The 18398-nt window shown below is 53.2% G+C and overlaps 2 protein-coding genes across 2 annotated transcripts in view; both read left to right on the top strand.

Annotated features, from left to right (window-relative positions):
• LOC115176122 (mucin-5AC-like) overlaps positions 1–884 on the top strand; it is a 32416-nt gene extending 31532 nt beyond the window's left edge. The window contains exon 14 of the mRNA XM_029735955.1: positions 737–884. Within this exon, the coding sequence (XP_029591815.1) occupies positions 737–884 (148 nt within the window). The remainder of the gene's footprint in view (positions 1–736) is intronic.
• Positions 885–3659: 2775 nt separating this feature from the next.
• On the top strand, positions 3660–12996 carry LOC115176120 (mucin-5AC-like). The gene is made up of 14 exons (XM_029735954.1): positions 3660–4363; positions 4673–5369; positions 5478–5731; positions 6545–7048; positions 7535–8410; positions 8806–9070; positions 9123–9170; positions 10011–10042; positions 10166–10561; positions 10617–10708; positions 10794–11080; positions 11568–11887; positions 12266–12337; positions 12670–12996. The coding sequence occupies exons 1-14, from the start codon at positions 3812–3814 to the stop codon at positions 12994–12996; spliced, it is 4722 nt and encodes a 1573-aa protein (XP_029591814.1). The 5' UTR covers positions 3660–3811.
• The last annotated feature ends 5402 nt before the right edge of the window (positions 12997–18398 follow it).

Genomic DNA, 18398 nt, shown 5'->3' with positions numbered 1-18398 from the left:
GGTTCTGACACTACAAATGCAGCTGCTACTACAACTTCGAATGTCACCACAACTGCAGCCCACACTACAGAAGCCATTGCCACCACAACTGCTGCTGGTGCTACAACAGCAGTTGCCACTACAACTTCCCCTGTAACCACAACTTCGGCCCACACTACAACAGCTAATGCCACCACAATTGCAGCCGCTCCTACGACAGAGGCAGCAAATACAACTGCAGCTGCTACTACAACTTCACCTGCCACCACATCTGCTGCTGACACCACAACTGCAGCCCCCACAACAATAGTCCCAGCCACCACAACTGCAGCCGCAACCACAACAGCATCTGCCAAAACATCAACTCCATTTACCACTTTGAGTACTCCCGCTAACACCACAACTAAAGCTGCCACCACCACCACAAATGCTGACAACACTACTAAAATCCCTCTCACCACAACTGCAACCCACACTACAACAGCCGCTGCCACCACAATTGCAGCCGCATCTACGACAGGTTCTGCAACTACAACTGCAACTGATACTACAACTTCGAATGTCACCACAACTGCAGCACACACTACAACAGCCAATGACACCACAACTGCAGCTTGTACGACAACAGCAGTTGCCACGACAACTTCCGTTGTAACTACAACTTCAGCCCACACTACAACAGCCAATGCCACCACAACTGCAGCTGCTGCTACAACAGCAGTTGCCACTACAACTTCCCTTGTAACCACAACTGCAGCCCACACTACAACAGCCAATGTCACCACATCTGCAGCCGCTCCTACGACAGAGGCTGCCACTTCAACTACAGCTGCTACTACAACTTCCCCTGTAACTACAACTGCAGCCCACACCACAACAGTCGCTGTCACCACAACTGCAGCTGACACCACAACAGCCGCTGCAACAACAGTCCCAGCCACCCCAACTGCAATCACCAATACAACAGCAACTGACACCACAACTGCTACCACCACTACTACAGCCCCTCTCACCACAACTGTAGCCGCATCTACGACATCCCCAGCCACCACAACTGCAGCCGCTTCCACAACAGCATCTGCCAACACATCAACTCCATTTACTACTTCGAGAACTCCCGCTGGCACCACCACAAATGCTCCCACCACTACTAAAATCCCTCTCACCACAACTGTAGCCGCAACTACGTCAGCCACTGCCACCACAACTGCAGCTGACACCACAACTGCAGCCGCCACCACAACAGTCCCAGCCACGACAACTGCAATCACCAATACAACAGCCACTTACACCACAACTGCTACCACCACTACTACAGCCCCTCTCACCACAACTGTAGCCGCAACTACGACATCCCCAGCCACAAAAACTACAACTTTTGCTACAAAAGCAAGCGACACCACCACGTCCCCTGTCACCACAACTGCAACCCACACTACAACAGCCGCTGCCACCACAATTGCAGCCGCATCTACGACAGGTTCTGCAAGTACAACTGCAACTGATACTACAACTTCGAATGTCACCACAACTGCAGCATACACTACAACAGCCAATGCCACCACAACTACAGCTGGTACGACAACAGCAGTTGCCACGACAACTTCCGTTGTAACTACAACTTCAGCCCACACCACAACAGCCAATGCCACCACAACTGCAGCTGCTGCTACAACAGCAGTTGCCACTACAACTTCCCTTGTAACCACAACTGCAGCCCACACTACAACAGCCAATGTCACCACATCTGCAGCTGCTACTACAACAGAGGGTGCCACTTCAACTACAGCTGCTACTACAACTTCCCCTGTAACTACAACTGCAGCCCACACCACAACAGCCGCTGCCACCACAACTGCAGCTGACACCACAACAGCCGCTGCCACAACAGTCCCAGCCACCCCAACTGCAATCACCAATACAACAGCCACTGACACCACAACTGCTACCACCACTACTACAGCCCCTCTCACCACAACTGTAGCCGCAACTACGACATCCCCAGCCACCACAACTTCGAGAACTCCCGCTGGCATCACAACTGCAGCCGCCACCACCACCACAAATGCTCCCACCACTACTAAAATCCCTCTCACCACAACTGTAGCCGCAACTACGTCAGCCACTGCCACCACAACTGCAGCTGACACCACAACTGCAGCCGCCACCACAACAGTCCCAGCCACGACAACTGCAATCACCAATACAACAGCCACTTACACCACAACTGCTACCACCACTACTACAGCCCCTCTCACCACAACTGTAGCCGCAACTACGACATCCCCAGCCACCACAACTGCAGCCGCTTCCACAACAGCATCTGCCAACACATCAACTCCATTTACTACTTCGAGAACTCCCGCTGGCACCACCACAAATGCTCCCACCACTACTAAAATCCCTCTCACCACAACTGTAGCCGCAACTACGTCAGCCACTGCCACCACAACAGCCGCTGCCACCACAACTGCAGCTGACACCACAACAGCCGCTGTCACAACAGTCCCAGCCACCCCAACTGCAATCACCAATACAACAGCCACTGACACCACAACTGCTACCACCACTACTACAGCCCCTCTCACTACAACTGTAGCCGCAACTACGACATCCCCAGCCACCACAACTGCAGCCGCTTCCACAACAGCATCTGCCAACACATCAACTCCATTTACCACTTCGAGAACTCCCGCTGGCACCACAACTGCAGCCGCCACCACCACCACAAATTCTCCCACCACTACTAAAATCCCTCTCACCACAACTGTTTCCGCAACTACGTCAGCCACTGCCACCACAACTGCAGCTGACACCACAACTGCAGCCGCCACCACAACAGTCCCAGCCACGACAACTGCAATCACCAATACAACAGCCACTTACACCACAACTGCTACCACCACTACTACAGCCCCTCTCACCACAACTGTAGCCGCAACTACGACATCCCCAGCCACCAAAACTGCAACTGTTGCTACAAAAGCAGCCGACACCACCACGTTCCGTCACCACAACTGCAACCCACACTACAACAGCCGCTGCCACCACAATTGCAGCCGCATCTACGACAGGTTCTGCAAGTACAACTGCAACTGATACTACAACTTCGAATGTTACCACAACTGCAGCATACACTACAACAGCCAATGCCACCACAACTACAGCTGGTACGACAACAGCAGTTGCCACTACAACTTCCCTTGTAACCACAACTGCAGCCTACACTACAACAGCCAATGCCACCACAACTGCAGCTGCTACTACAACAGAGGGTGCCACTTCAACTACAGCTGCTACTACAACTTCCCCTGTAACTACAACTGCAGCCCACACCACAACAGCCGCTGCCACCACAACTGCAGCTGACACCACAACAGCCGCTGTCACAACAGTCCCAGCCACCCCAACTGCAATCACCAATACAACAGCCACTGACACCACAACTGCTACCACCACTACTACAGCCCCTCTCACTACAACTGTAGCCGCAACTACGACATCCCCAGCCACCACAACTGCAGCCGCTTCCACAACAGCATCTGCCAACCCATCAACTCCATTTACCACTTCGAGAACTCCCGCTGGCACCACAACTGCAGCCGCCACCACCACCACAAATGCTCCCACCACTACTAAAATCCCTCTCACCACAACTGTAGCCGCAACTACGTCAGCCACTGCCACCACAACTGCAGCTGACACCACAACTGCAGCCGCCACCACAACAGTCCCAGCCACGACAACTGCAATCACCAATACAACTGCCACTTACACCACAACTGCTACCACCACTACTACAGCCCCACTCACCACAACTGTAGCCGCAACTATGACATCCCCAGCCACCAAAACTGCAACTGTTGCTACAAAAGCAGCCGACACCACCACGTCCCCTGTCACCACAACTGCAACCCACACTACAACAGCCGCTGCCACCACAATTGCAGCCGCATCTACGACAGGTTCTGCAAGTACAACTGCAACTGATACTACAACTTTGAATGTCACCACAACTGCAGCATACACTACAACAGCCAATGCCACCACAACTACAGCTGGTACGACAACAGCAGTTGCCACTACAACTTCCCTTGTAACCACAACTGCAGCCTACACTACAACAGCCAATGCCACCACAACTGCAGCTGCTACTACAAAAGAGGGTGCCACTTCAACTACAGCTGCTACTACAACTTCCCCTGTAACTACAACTGCAGCCCACACCACAACAGCCGCTGCCACCACAACTGCAGCTGACACCACAACAGCCGCTGTCACAACAGTCCCAGCCACCCCAACTGCAATCACCAATACAACAGCCACTGACACCACAACTGCTACCACCACTACTACAGCCCCTCTCACTACAACTGTAGCCGCAACTACGACATCCCCAGCCACCACAACTGCAGCCGCTTCCACAACAGCATCTGCAAACACATCAACTCCATTTACCACTTCGAGAACTCCCGCTGGCACCACAACTGCAGCCGCCACCACCACCACAAATTCTCCCACCACTACTAAAATCCCTCTCACCACAACTGTTTCCGCAACTACGTCAGCCACTGCCACCACAACTGCAGCTGACACCACAACTGCAGCCGCCACCACAACAGTCCCAGCCACAACAACTGCAATCACCAATACAACAGCCACTTACACCACAACTGCTACCACCACTACTACAGCCCCTCTCACCACAACTGTAGCCGCAACTACGACATCCCCAGCCACCAAAACTGCAACTGTTGCTACAAAAGCAGCCGACACCACCACGTTCCCTGTCACCACAACTGCAACCCACACTACAACAGCCGCTGCCACCACAATTGCAGCCGCATCTACGACAGGTTCTGCAAGTACAACTGCAACTGATACTACAACTTCGAATGTCACCACAACTGCAGCATACACTACAACAGCCAATGCCACCACAACTACAGCTGGTACGACAACAGCAGTTGCCACTACAACTTCCCTTGTAACCACAACTGCAGCCTACACTACAACAGCCAATGCCACCACAACTGCAGCTGCTACTACAACAGAGGGTGCCACTTCAACTACAGCTGCTACTACAACTTCCCCTGTAACTACAACTGCAGCCCACACCACAACAGCCGCTGCCACCACAACTGCAGCTGACACCACAACAGCCGCTGTCACAACAGTCCCAGCCACCCCAACTGCAATCACCAATACAACAGCCACTGACACCACAACTGCTACCACCACTACTACAGCCCCTCTCACTACAACTGTAGCCGCAACTACGACATCCCCAGCCACCACAACTGCAGCCGCTTCCACAACAGCATCTGCCAACACATCAACTCCATTTACCACTTCGAGAACTCCCGCTGGCACCACAACTGCAGCCGCCACCACCACCACAAATGCTCCCACCACTACTAAAATCCCTCTCACCACAACTGTAGCCGCAACTACGTCAGCCACTGCCACCACAACTGCAGCTGACACCACAACTGCAGCCGCCACCACAACAGTCCCAGCCACGACAACTGCAATTACCAATACATCTGCCACTTACACCACAACTGCTACCACCACTACTACAGCCCCACTCACCACAACTGTAGCCGCAACTATGACATCCCCAGCCACCAAAACTGCAACTGTTGCTACAAAAGCAGCCGACACCACCACGTTCCCTGTCACCACAACTGCAACCCACACTACAACAGCCGCTGCCACCACAATATCAGCCGCATCTACGACAGGTTCTGCAAGTACAACTGCAACTGATACTACAACTTCGAATGTCACCACAACTGCAGCACACACTACAACAGCCAATGACACCACAACTGCAGCTGGTACGACAACAGCAGTTGCCACGACAACTTCCCTTGTAACCACAACTGCAGCCCACACTTCAACAGCCAATGCCACCACAACTGCAGCTGCTGCTACAACAGCAGTTGCCACTACAACTTCCCTTGTAACCACAACTGCAGCCCACACTACAACAGCCAATGTCACTACATCTGCAGCCGCTCCTACGACAGAGGCTGCCACTTCAACTACAGCTGCTACTAGAACTTCCCCTGTAACTACAACTGCAGCCCACACCACAACAGTCGCTGCCACCACAACTGCAGCTGACACCACAACAGCCGCTGCCACAACAGTCCCAGCCACCCCAACTGCAATCACCAATACAACAGCCACTGACACCACAACTGCTACTACCAATACTACAGCCCCTCTCACCACAACTGTAGCCGCAACTACGACATCCCCAGCTACCACAACTGCAGCCGCTTCCACAACAGCTTCTGCCAACACATCAACTCCATTTACCACTTCGAGAACTCCCGCTGGCACCACAACTGCAGCCACCACCACCACCACAAATGCTCCCACCACTACTAAAATTCCTCTCACCACAACTGTAGCCGCTACTACGTCAGCCACTGCCACCACAACTGCAGCTGACACCACAACTGCAGCCGCCACCACAACAGTCCCAGCCACGACAACTGCAATCACCAATACAACAGCCACTTACACCACAACTGCTACCACCACTACTACAGCCCCTCTCACCACAACTGTAGCCGCAACTACGACATCCCCAGCCACCAAAACTGCAACTGTTGCTACAAAAGCAGCCGACCCCACCACATCCCCTGTCACCACAACTGCAACCCACACTACAACAGCCGCTGCCACCATAATTGCAGCCGCATCTACGACAGGTTCTGCAACTACAACTGCAACTGATACTACAACTTCGAATGTCACCACAACTGCAGCACACACTACAACAGCCAATGACACCACAACTGCAGCTGGTACGACAACAGCAGTTCCCACGACAACTTCCGTTTTAACCACAACTTCAGCCCACACTACAACAGCCAATGCCACCACAACTACAGCTGGTACGACAACAGCAGTTGCCACTACAACTTCCCTTGTAACCACAACTGCAGCCTACACTACAACAGCCAATGCCACCACAACTGCAGCTGCTACTACAACAGAGGGTGCCACTTCAACTACAGCTGCTACTACAACTTCCCCTGTAACTACAACTGCAGCCCACACCACAACAGCCGCTGCCACCACAACTGCAGCTGACACCACAACAGCCGCTGCCACAACAGTCCCAGCCACCCCAACTGCAATCACCAATACAACAGCCACTGACACCACAACTGCTACCACCACTACTACAGCCCCTCTCATCACAACTGTAGCCGCAACTACGACATCCCCAGCCACCACAACTTCGAGAACTCCCGCTGGCATCACAACTGCAGCCGCCACCACCACCACAAATGCTCCCACCACTACTAAAATCCCTCTCACCACAACTGTAGCCGCAACTACGTCAGCCACTGCCACCACAACTGCAGCTGACACCACAACTGCAGCCGCCACCACAACAGTCCCAGCCACGACAACTGCAATTTCCAATACAACTGCCACTTACACCACAACTGCTACCACCACTACTAAAGCCCCTCTCACCACAACTGTAGCCGCAACTACGACATCCCTAGCCACCAAAACTGCAACTGTTGCTACAAAAGCAGCCGACACCACCACGTCCCCTGTCACCACAACTGCAACACACACTACAACAGCCGCTGCCACCACAATTGCAGCCGCATCTACTACAGGTTCTGCAACTACAACTGGAACTGATACTACAACTTCGAATGTCACCACAACTGCAGCACACACTACAACAGCCAATGACACCACAACTGCAGCTGGTACGACAACAGCAGTTGCCACGACAACTTCCCTTGTAACCACAACTGCAGCCCACACTACAACAGCCAATGTCACCACATCTGCAGCCGCTCCTACGACAGAGGCTGCCACTTCAACTACAGCTGCTACTAGAACTTCCCCTGTAACTACAACTGCAGCCCACACCACAACAGTCGCTGTCACCACAACTTCAGCTGACACCACAACAGCCGCTGCAACAACAGTCCCAGCCACCCCAACTGCAATCACCAATACAACAGCAACTGACACCACAACTGCTACCACCACTACTACAGCCCCTCTCACCACAACTGTAGCCGCAACTACGACATCCCCAGCCATCACAACTTCGAGAACTCCCGCTGGCATCACAACTGCAGCCACCACCACCACCACAAATGCTCCCACCACTACTAAAATCCCTCTCACCACAACTGTAGCAGCAACTACGACATCACTAGCCACCAAAACTGCAACTGCTACTACAAAAGCAGCCGACACCACCACGTCCCCTGTCACCACAACTGCAACCCACACTACAACAGCCGCTGCCACCACAATTGCAGCCGCATCTACGACAGGTTCTGCAACTACAAATGCAACTGCTACTACAACTTCGAATGTCACCACAACTGCAGCTGTTACTACAGCAGCAGTTGCCACTACAACTTCCCCTGTAACTACAACTGCAGCCCACACCACAACAGCCGCTGCCACCACAACTGCAGCTGACACCACAACTACAGCAGCCACCACAACAGTCCCAGCCACGACAACTGCAATCACCAATACAACAGCCACTTACACCACAACTGCTATCACTACTACTACAGCCCCTCTCACCACAACTGTAGCCGCAACTACGACATCCCCAGCCACCACAACTGCAGCCGCTACCACAGCAGCATCTGCCAACACATCAACTCCATTTACCACTTCGAGAACTCCCGCTAACACCACAACTAAAGCTGCCACCACCACCACAAATGCTCCCACCTCTACTAAAATCCCTCTCACCACAACTGTAGCCGCAACTACGTCAGCCACTGCCACCACAACTGCAGCTGACAGCACAACTACAGCCCCCACCATGACAGTCCCAGTCACCACAACTGCAATAACCACTACGACAACCACTCCCACCACAAATGCTCCCACCACAACTACAGCCCCTCTCACCACGACTGTAGCAGCAACTACGACATCCCTAGCCACCAAAACTGCAACTGCTACTACAATAGCAGCCGACACCAACACGTCCCCTGTCAACACAACTGCAACCCACACTACAACAGCCGCTGCCACCACAATTGCAGCCGCATCTACGACAGGTTCTGCAACTACACCTGCAACTGAAACTACAACTTCGAATGTCACCACAACTGCAGCCGACACTACAACAGCCAATGCCACCACAACTGCAGCTCGTACTACAACAGCAGTTGCCACTACAACTTCCCCTGTAACCACAACTGCAGCCCACACTACAACAGCCAATGCCACCACAACTGCTGCCGCTCCTACGACAAAGGCTGCCACTACAACTGCAGCTGCTACTACAACATATCCCGTCACCACAACTGCAGCCCACACTACAACAGCCGCTGCCAACACAACTGCAGCTGACACCACAACTGCAGCCCCCACCACAACAGTCCCATTCACGAAAACTGCAATAACCAATACAACTGCCACTGACACCACAACTGCTACCACCACTACTACAGCCCCTCTCACCACAACTGTAACCGCAACTACGACATCCCCAGCCACCACAACTGCAACCGCAACAAAAACAGCATCTGCCAACACATCAACTCCATTTACCACTTCGAGAACTCCCGCTGACACCACAACTGCAGCTGCCACCACCACCACAAATGCTCCCACCACTACTACAGCCCCTCTCACCACAACTGTAGCCGCAACTACGACATCCCCAGCCACCACAACTGCAGCCGCTAATACAATAGCATCTGCCATCTCATCAACTCCATTTACCACTTCGAGAAGTCCCGCTGGCACCACAACTAAAGCTGCCACCACCACCACAAATGCTCCCACCACTACTAAAATCCCTTTCACCACAACTGTAGCCGCAACTTCGTCAGCCACTGCCACCATAACTGCAGCTGACAGCACAACTACAGCCCCCACCACAACAGTCCTAGTCACCACAACTGCAATAACCAATACAACTGCCACTGACACATCAACTGCTACCACCACTACTACAGCCCCTCTCACCACAACTGTAACCGCAACTACGACATCCCCAGCCACCACAACTGCAACCGCAACCACAACAGCATCTGCCAACACATCAACTCCATTTACGACTTCGAGATCTCCTGCTGGCACCACAACTGCAGCTGCCACCACCACCACAAATGCTCCCACCACTACTGAAATCCCTCTCACCACAACTGTAGCCGCAACTACGTCAGCCACTGCCACCACAACTGCAGCTGACAGCACAACTACAGCCCCCACCACAACAGTCCCAGTCACGAAAACTGCAATACCCACTACGACAACCGCTGCCACCACAAATGCTCCCACCACAACTACAGCCCCTCTCACCACAACTGTAGCAGCAACTACGACATCCCTAGCCACCAAAACTGCAACTGTTGCTACAAAAGCAGCCGACACCACCACGTCCTCTGTCACCACAACTGCAACCCATACTACAACAGCTGCTGCCACCACAATTGCAGCCGCATCTCCGACAGGTTCTGTAACTACAACTGCAACTGATACTACAACTTCGAATGTCACCACAACTGCAGCACACACTACAACAGCCAATGCCACCACAACTGCAGCTGGTACTACAACAGCAGTTGCCACTACAACTTCCCCTGTAACCACAACTGCAGCCCACACAACAACAGCCAATGTCACCACAACTGCTGCCGCTCCTACGACAACGGCTGCCACTACAACTGCAGCTGCTACTACAACATCCCCTGTCAACACAACTGCAGACCACACTACAACTGCTGCTGCTACTACAACTTCCCCTGTAACTACAACTGTAGCCCATACTACAACAGCCAATGCCACCGCAACTGCAGCTGGTATTACAACAGCAGTTGCCACTACAACTTCCCCTGTAACCACAACTGCAGCCCACACATCAACAGCCAATACCACCACAAATGCAGCTGGTACTACAACAGCAGTTGCCACTACAACGTCCCCTGTAACCACAACTGCAGCCCACACTACAACAGCCAATGTCACCACAACTGCTGCCGCTCCTACGACAAAGGCTGCCACTACAACGGCAGCTGCTACTACAACAACCCCTTTCACCACATCTGCAGCCCACACTACAACTGCAGCTGCTACTACAACATCCCCTGTCACCACAACTGCAGCCCACACTACAACAGCCGCTGCCAACACAACTGCAGCTGACACCACAACTGCAGCCGCCACCACAACAGTCCCAGCCACCACAACTGCAATCACCAATACAACTGCCACTGACACCACAACTGCTACCACCACTACTAAAATCCCTCTCACCACAACTGTAGCCGCAACTACGTCAGCCACTGCCACCACAACTGCAGCTGACACCACAACTGCAGCCGCCACCACAACAGTCCCAGCCACGACAACTGCAATCACCAATACAACAGCCACTTACACCACAACTGCTACCACCACTACTACAGCCCCTCTCACCACAACTGTAGCCGCAACAACGACATCCCCAGCCACCACAACTTCGAGAACTCCCGCTGGCACCACAACTGCAGCCGCCACCACCACCACAAATGCTCCCACAACTACTAAAATCTCTCTCACCACAACTGTAGCCGCAACTACGTCCGCCACTGCCACCACAGTTGCAGCTGACAGCACAACTACAGTCGCCACCACAACAGTCCCAGTCACAAAAACTGCAATAACCACTACAACAGCCACTGCCACCACAAATGCTCCCACCACAACTCCAGCCCCTTTCACCACAGCTCTAGCAGCAACTACGACATCCCTAGCCACCAAAAGTGCAACTGCTACTACAACAGCAGCCGACACCACCACGTCCCCTGTCACCACAACTGCAACCCACACTACAACAGCTGCTGCCACCACAATTGCAGCCGCATCTACGACAGGTTCTGCAACTACAACTGCAACTGCTACTCCAACTTCGAATGTCACCACAACTGCAGCCCACACTACAACAGCCAATGCCACCACAACTGCAGCTGGTACTACAACAGCAGTTGCCACTACAACGTCCCCTGTAACCACAACTGCAGCCCACACTACAACAGCCAATGTCACCACAACTGCTGCCGCTCCTACGACAAAGGCTGCCACTACAACGGCAGCTGCTACTACAACAACCCCTTTCACCACAACTGCAGCCCACACTACAACTGCAGCTGCTACTACAACATCCCCTGTCACCAAAACTGCAGCCCACACTACAACAGCCGCTGCCAACACAACTGCAGCTGACACCACAACTGCAGCCGCCACCACAACAGTCCCAGCCACCACAACTGCAATCACCAATACAACTGCCACTGACACCACAACTGCTACCACCACTACTAAAATCCCTCTCACCACAACTGTAGCCGCAACTACGTCAGCCACTGCCACCACAACTGCAGCTGACACCACAACTGCAGCCGCCACAACAACAGTCCCAGCCACGACAACTGCAATCACCAATACAACAGCCACTTACACCACAACTGCTACCACCACTACTACAGCCCCTCTCACCACAACTGTAGCCGCAACAACGACATCCCCAGCCACCACAACTTCGAGAACTCCCGCTGGCACCACAACTGCAGCCGCCACCACCACCACAAATGCTCCCACCACTACTAAAATCTCTCTCACCACAACTGTAGCCGCAACTACGTCTGCCACTGCCACCACAGTTGCAGCTGACAGCACAACTACAGTCGCCACCACAACAGTCCCAGTCACAAAAACTGCAATAACCACTACAACAGCCACTGCCACCACAAATGCTCCCACCACAACTCCAGCCCCTTTCACCACAGCTCTAGCAGCAACTACGACATCCCTAGCCACCAAAAGTGCAACTGCTACTACAACAGCAGCCGACACCACCACGTCCCCTGTCACCACAATTGCAACCCACACTACAACAGCTGCTGCCACCACAATTGCAGCCGCATCTACGACAGGTTCTGCAACTACAACTGCAACTGCTACTCCAACTTCGAATGTCACAACAACTGCAGCCCACACTAGAACAGCCAATGCCACCACAACTGCAGCTGGTACTACAACAGCAGTTGCCACTACAACTTCCCCTGTAACCACAACTGCAGGCCACACTACAACAGCCAATGGCACCACAACTGCAGCTGGTACTACAACAGCAGTTGCCACTACAACTTCCCCTTTAACCACAACTGCAGCCCACATTACAACAGCTTCTGCCAAACCAACTGCAGCCGCTCCTACGACAGAGGCTGCCACTGCAACAGCAGCTGCTACTACAACTTCCCCTGTCACTACAACTGCAGCACACACCACAACAGCCACTGCCACCACAAATTCTCCCACCACAACTGCAGCCCCTCTCACCACAACTGTAACAGAAACTACGACATCCCTAGCTAACAAAACTGCAACTGCAACTACAAAAGCAGCCCACACAAACACGTCCCCTGTCACCACAATTGCAACCCACACTACAACAGCCACTGCCACCAAAATTGCAGCCGCATCAATGACAGGTTCTGCAACTACAACTGCAGCTGCTACTACAACTTCCCCTGTCACCACAACTGCAGCCCACACCACAACAGCTGCTGCCACCACAACTGCAGCTGACACCACAACTGCAGCCGCCACCACAACAGTCCCAGCCACCACAACTGCAATCACCAATACAACAGCCACTGCTACCACAACTGCTACCACCACTACTACAGCCCCTCTCACTACAACTGTAGCTGCAACTTCGACATCCCCAGCCACGACAACTGCAGCCGCTTCCACAACATCATCTGCCAACACATCAACTCCATTTACCAATTCGAGAACTCCCGCTGGAACCACAACTACAGCCGCCACCACCACCACAAATCCTCCCACCACTACTAAAATCCCTCTAGCCACAACTGCAGCTGTCACCACAACAGTCCCAGCCACCAAAACTGCAACTGCTTCCACAGAAGCAGCCGATATCACCAGGTCCCCTGTCACCACGACTGCTGCCCACACTACAACAGCCGCTGCCAACACAACTGCAGCTGACACCACAACTGCAGCCGCCACCACAACAGTCCTAGCCACAACAACTGCAATCACCAATACTACAACCCCTCTCACGACAACTGTAGCCGCAACTACGACATCCCGAGCAACCACAACTGCAGCCACTATTACAACAGCATCTGCCAACAAATCAACTCCATTTACCACTTCGAGAACTCCCGCTGGCACCACAACTGCAGCCGCCACCACAACAGTCCCAGCCACCACAACTGCAATCCCCAATACAACTGCCACTGACACCACAACTGCTACCACCACTACTAAAATCCCTCTCACCACAACTGTAGCCGCAACTACGTCAGCCACTGCCACCACAACTGCAGCTGACAGCACAACTACAGCCGCCACCATGACAGTCCCAGTCACCACAACTGCAATAACCACAAAAACAGCCACTGCCACCACAAATGCTCCCACCACAACTATAGCCCCTCTCACCACAACTGTAGCAGCAACTACGACATCCCCAGCCACCACAACTGCAGCCGCTACTACAAATGCAGCCGACACCACCACATTCCCTGTCACCACAATTGCAAGCCACACTACAACTGCCACTGCCACATCGATTGCAGCCGCATCTACGACAGGTTCTGCCACTACAGCTGCAACTGCTACTACAACTTCGAATGTCACCACAACTGCAGCCCACACGACAACAACAAATGCCACCACAACTGCAGCTGTTACTACAACAGCAGTTGCCACTACAACTTCCCCAGTAACCACAACTGCAGCCCACACTACAACAGCCAATGCCACCACAACTGCAGATGGTACGACTACAGCAGTTGCCACTACAACTTCCCCTGTAACCACAACTGCAGCCCACACTAAAACAGCCAATGCCCACACAACTGCAGCTGGTACTACAGCAGCAGTTGCCACTACAACTTCCCCAGTAACCACAACTGCAGCCCACACTACAACAGCCAATGCCACCACAACTGCAGATGGTACGACTACAGCAGTTGCCACTACAACTTCCCCTGTAACCACAACTGCAGCCCTCACTACAACAGCCAATGCCACCACAACTGCAGCCGCTCCTACGACAGAGGCTGCCTCTACAACTGCAGCTGAAACGACAACTTCCCGTGTAACTACAAATGCAGCCCACACCACAACAGCCGCTGCCAACACAACTGCAGCTGACACCACAACTGCAGCCACCACATCTGCAATCACCAATACAACAGCCACTGCCACCACAACTGCTACCACCACTACTACAGCCCCTCTCACCACAACTGTAGCCGCAACTACGACATCCCCAGCCACCACAACTGCAGACGCTACCACAACAGCCTCTGCCAACACATCAACTCCATTTACCACATCCAGAACTCTCGCTGGCACCACAACTGCAGCCGCCACCACCACCACAAATGCTCCCACCACTACTAAAATCCCTCTCACCACAACTGTATCCGCATCTACGTCAGCCACAGCCACCATAACTGCAGCTGGTACTACAACAGCAGTTGCCAATACAACTTCCCCTGTAACCCCAACTGCAGCCCACACAACAACAGCCAATGCCACCACAACTGCATCTGGTACTACAACAGGAGTTGCCACTACAACTTCCCCTGTAACCACAACTGCAGCCCACATTACAACAGCCAATGCAACCACAACTGAAGCTGGAACTACAACAGCAGTTGCCACTACAACTTCCCCTGTCACCACAACTGCAGCCCACACTACAACAGCCAATGCCAAACCAACTGCAGCTGCTCCTACGACAGAGGCTGCCACTCCAACTGCAGCTGCTACTACAACTTCCCCTGTCACCACACTAGCAGCCCACACTACAACAACCGCGGCCACCACAACTGCAGCTGACACTACAACTGCAGCTGCCACCACAACAGTCCCAGCCACCACAACTGCAATCACCAATACAACAGCCACTGCCACCACAACTGCTACCACCACTACTACAGCCCCTCTCACCACAGCTGTAGCCACAACTACGACATCCCCAGCCACCACAACTGCAGCCGCTACCACAACAGCATCTGCCAACATATCAACTCCATTTACCACTTTGAGAACTCCTGCTGGCACCACAACTAAAGCTGCCACCATGACCTCAAATGCTCCCACCACTACTAAAATCCCTCTCACCACAACTCTAGCAGCAACTACGTCAGCCACTGCCACCACAACTGCAGCTGACAGCACAACGACAGCCCCCACCACAACAGTCCCAGTCACCTCAACTGCAATAACCACTACAACAACCACTGCCACCACAAATGCTCTCACCACAACTACAGCCCCTCTCACCACAACTGTAGCAGCAACTACGACAGGTTCTGCAAGTACAGCTGCAACTGCTACTACAACTTCGAATGTCACCACAACTGCAGCCCACACTACAACAGCCGCTGCCACCATAACTGCAGCTGGTACGACAGCAGCAGTTGCCACTACAACTTCCCCTGTAACCACAACTGCAGACCACACTACAACAGCCAATGCCACCACAACTGCAGCTGGTACTACACAAGCAGTTGCCAATACAACTTCCCCTGTAACTGCAGCCACTCCTACGATAAGGGCTGCAACTACAACTTCCCCTGTCACCACAAATCTAGCCCACACCACAACTGCAGCCGCCACCACAACAGTCCCAGCCACGACAACTGCAATCACCAATACAACAGCCACTGCCACCACAACTGCTACCACCACTACTACAGCCCCTCTCACCACAGCTGTAGCCACAACTACGACATCCCCAGCCACCACAACTGCAGCCGCTACCACAAATGCATCTGCCAACATATCAACTCCATTTACCACTTTGAGAACTCCTGCTGGCACCACAACTAAAGCTGCCACCATGACCTCAAATGCTCCCACCACTACTAAAATCCCTCTCACCACAACTCTAGCAGCAACTACGTCAGCCACTGCCACCACAACTGCAGCTGACAGCACAACGACAGCCCCCACCACAACAGTCCCAGTCACCTCAACTGCAATAACCACTACAACAACCACTGCCACCACAAATGCTCTCACCACAACTACAGCCCCTCTCACCACAACTGTAGCAGCAACTACGACAGGTTCTGCAAGTACAGCTGCAACTGCTACTACAACTTCGAATGTCACCACAACTGCAGCCCACACTACAACAGCCGCTGCCACCATAACTGCAGCTGGTACGACAGCAGCAGTTGCCACTACAACTTCCCCTGTAACCACAACTGCAGCCCACACTACAACAGCCAATGCCACCACAACTGCAGCTGGTACTACACAAGCAGTTGCCAATACAACTTCCCCTGTAACTGCAGCCACTCCTACGATAAGGGCTGCAACTACAACTTCCCCTGTCACCACAAATCTAGCCCACACCACAACTGCAGCCGCCACCACAACAGTCCCAGCCACGACAACTGCAATCACCAATACAACAGCCACTTACACCACAACTGCGACCACCACTACTACAGCCCCTCTCACCACAACTATAGCCGCAACTACGACATCCCCAGCCACCAAAACTGCAACTGTTGCTACAAAAGCAGCCGACACCACCACGTCCCCTGTCACCACAACTGCAACCCACACTACAAGAGCCGCTGCCACCACAATTGCAGCCACATCTACGACAGGTTCTGTAACTACAACTGCAACTGATACTACAACTTCGAATGTCACCACAACTGCAGCACACACTACAACAGCCAATGCCACCACAACTGCAGCTGGTACGACAACAGCAGTTGCCACTACAACATTCCTTGTAACCACAACTGCAGCCCACACTACAACAGCCAATGCCACCACAACTGCAGCTGCTACTACAACAGCAGTTGCCACTACAACTTCCCCTGTAACCACAACTGCAGCCCACACTACAACAGCCAATGTCACCACAACTGCAGCCGCTCCTACGACAGAGGCTGCCACTTCAACTACAGCTGCTACTACAAATTCCCCTGTAACTACAACTGCAGCCCACACCACAACAGCCGCTGCCACCACAACTGCAGCTGACACCACAACAGCCGCTGCCACAACAGTCCCAGCCACCCCAACTGCAATCACCAATACAACAGCCACTGACACCACAACTGCTACCACCACTACTACAGCCCCTATCACCACAACTGTAGCCGCAACTACGACATCCCCAGCCACCACAACTTCGAGAACTCCCGCTGGCACCACAACTGCAGCCGCCACCACCACCACAAATGCTCCCACAACTACTAAAATCCCTCTCACCACAACTGTAGCCGCAACTACGTACGCCACTGCCACCACAGTTGCAGCTGACAGCACAACTACAGTCGCCACCACAACAGTCCCAGTCACCTCAACTGCAATAACCACTACAACAG

This window comes from Salmo trutta, chromosome 36, assembly GCF_901001165.1.
Source record: "Salmo trutta chromosome 36, fSalTru1.1, whole genome shotgun sequence".
In the NCBI taxonomy this organism is placed as follows: Eukaryota; Metazoa; Chordata; class Actinopteri; order Salmoniformes; family Salmonidae; genus Salmo; species Salmo trutta.
Note: the sequence above shows the minus strand (reverse complement) of the source record. Positions and strands in the feature narration are given on the sequence as shown.

What these genes read in the sequence shown, in the direction of transcription:
- LOC115176120 (XM_029735954.1), top strand. Translation starts at nt 3,812, where the DNA reads ATGACATCCCCAGCCACCAAAACTGCAACTGTTGCTACAAAAGCAGCC. An exon ending in AACTGCAGCTCGTACTACAA is followed by an intron (nt 9,171 to 10,010) that starts CAGCAGTTGCCA and finishes CTACGACATCCC; the next exon opens with CAGCCACCACAACTGCAACC. An exon ending in CAGGTTCTGCAACTACAACT is followed by an intron (nt 11,888 to 12,265) that starts GCAACTGCTACT and finishes GCCACCACAACT; the next exon opens with GCAATCACCAATACAACTGC.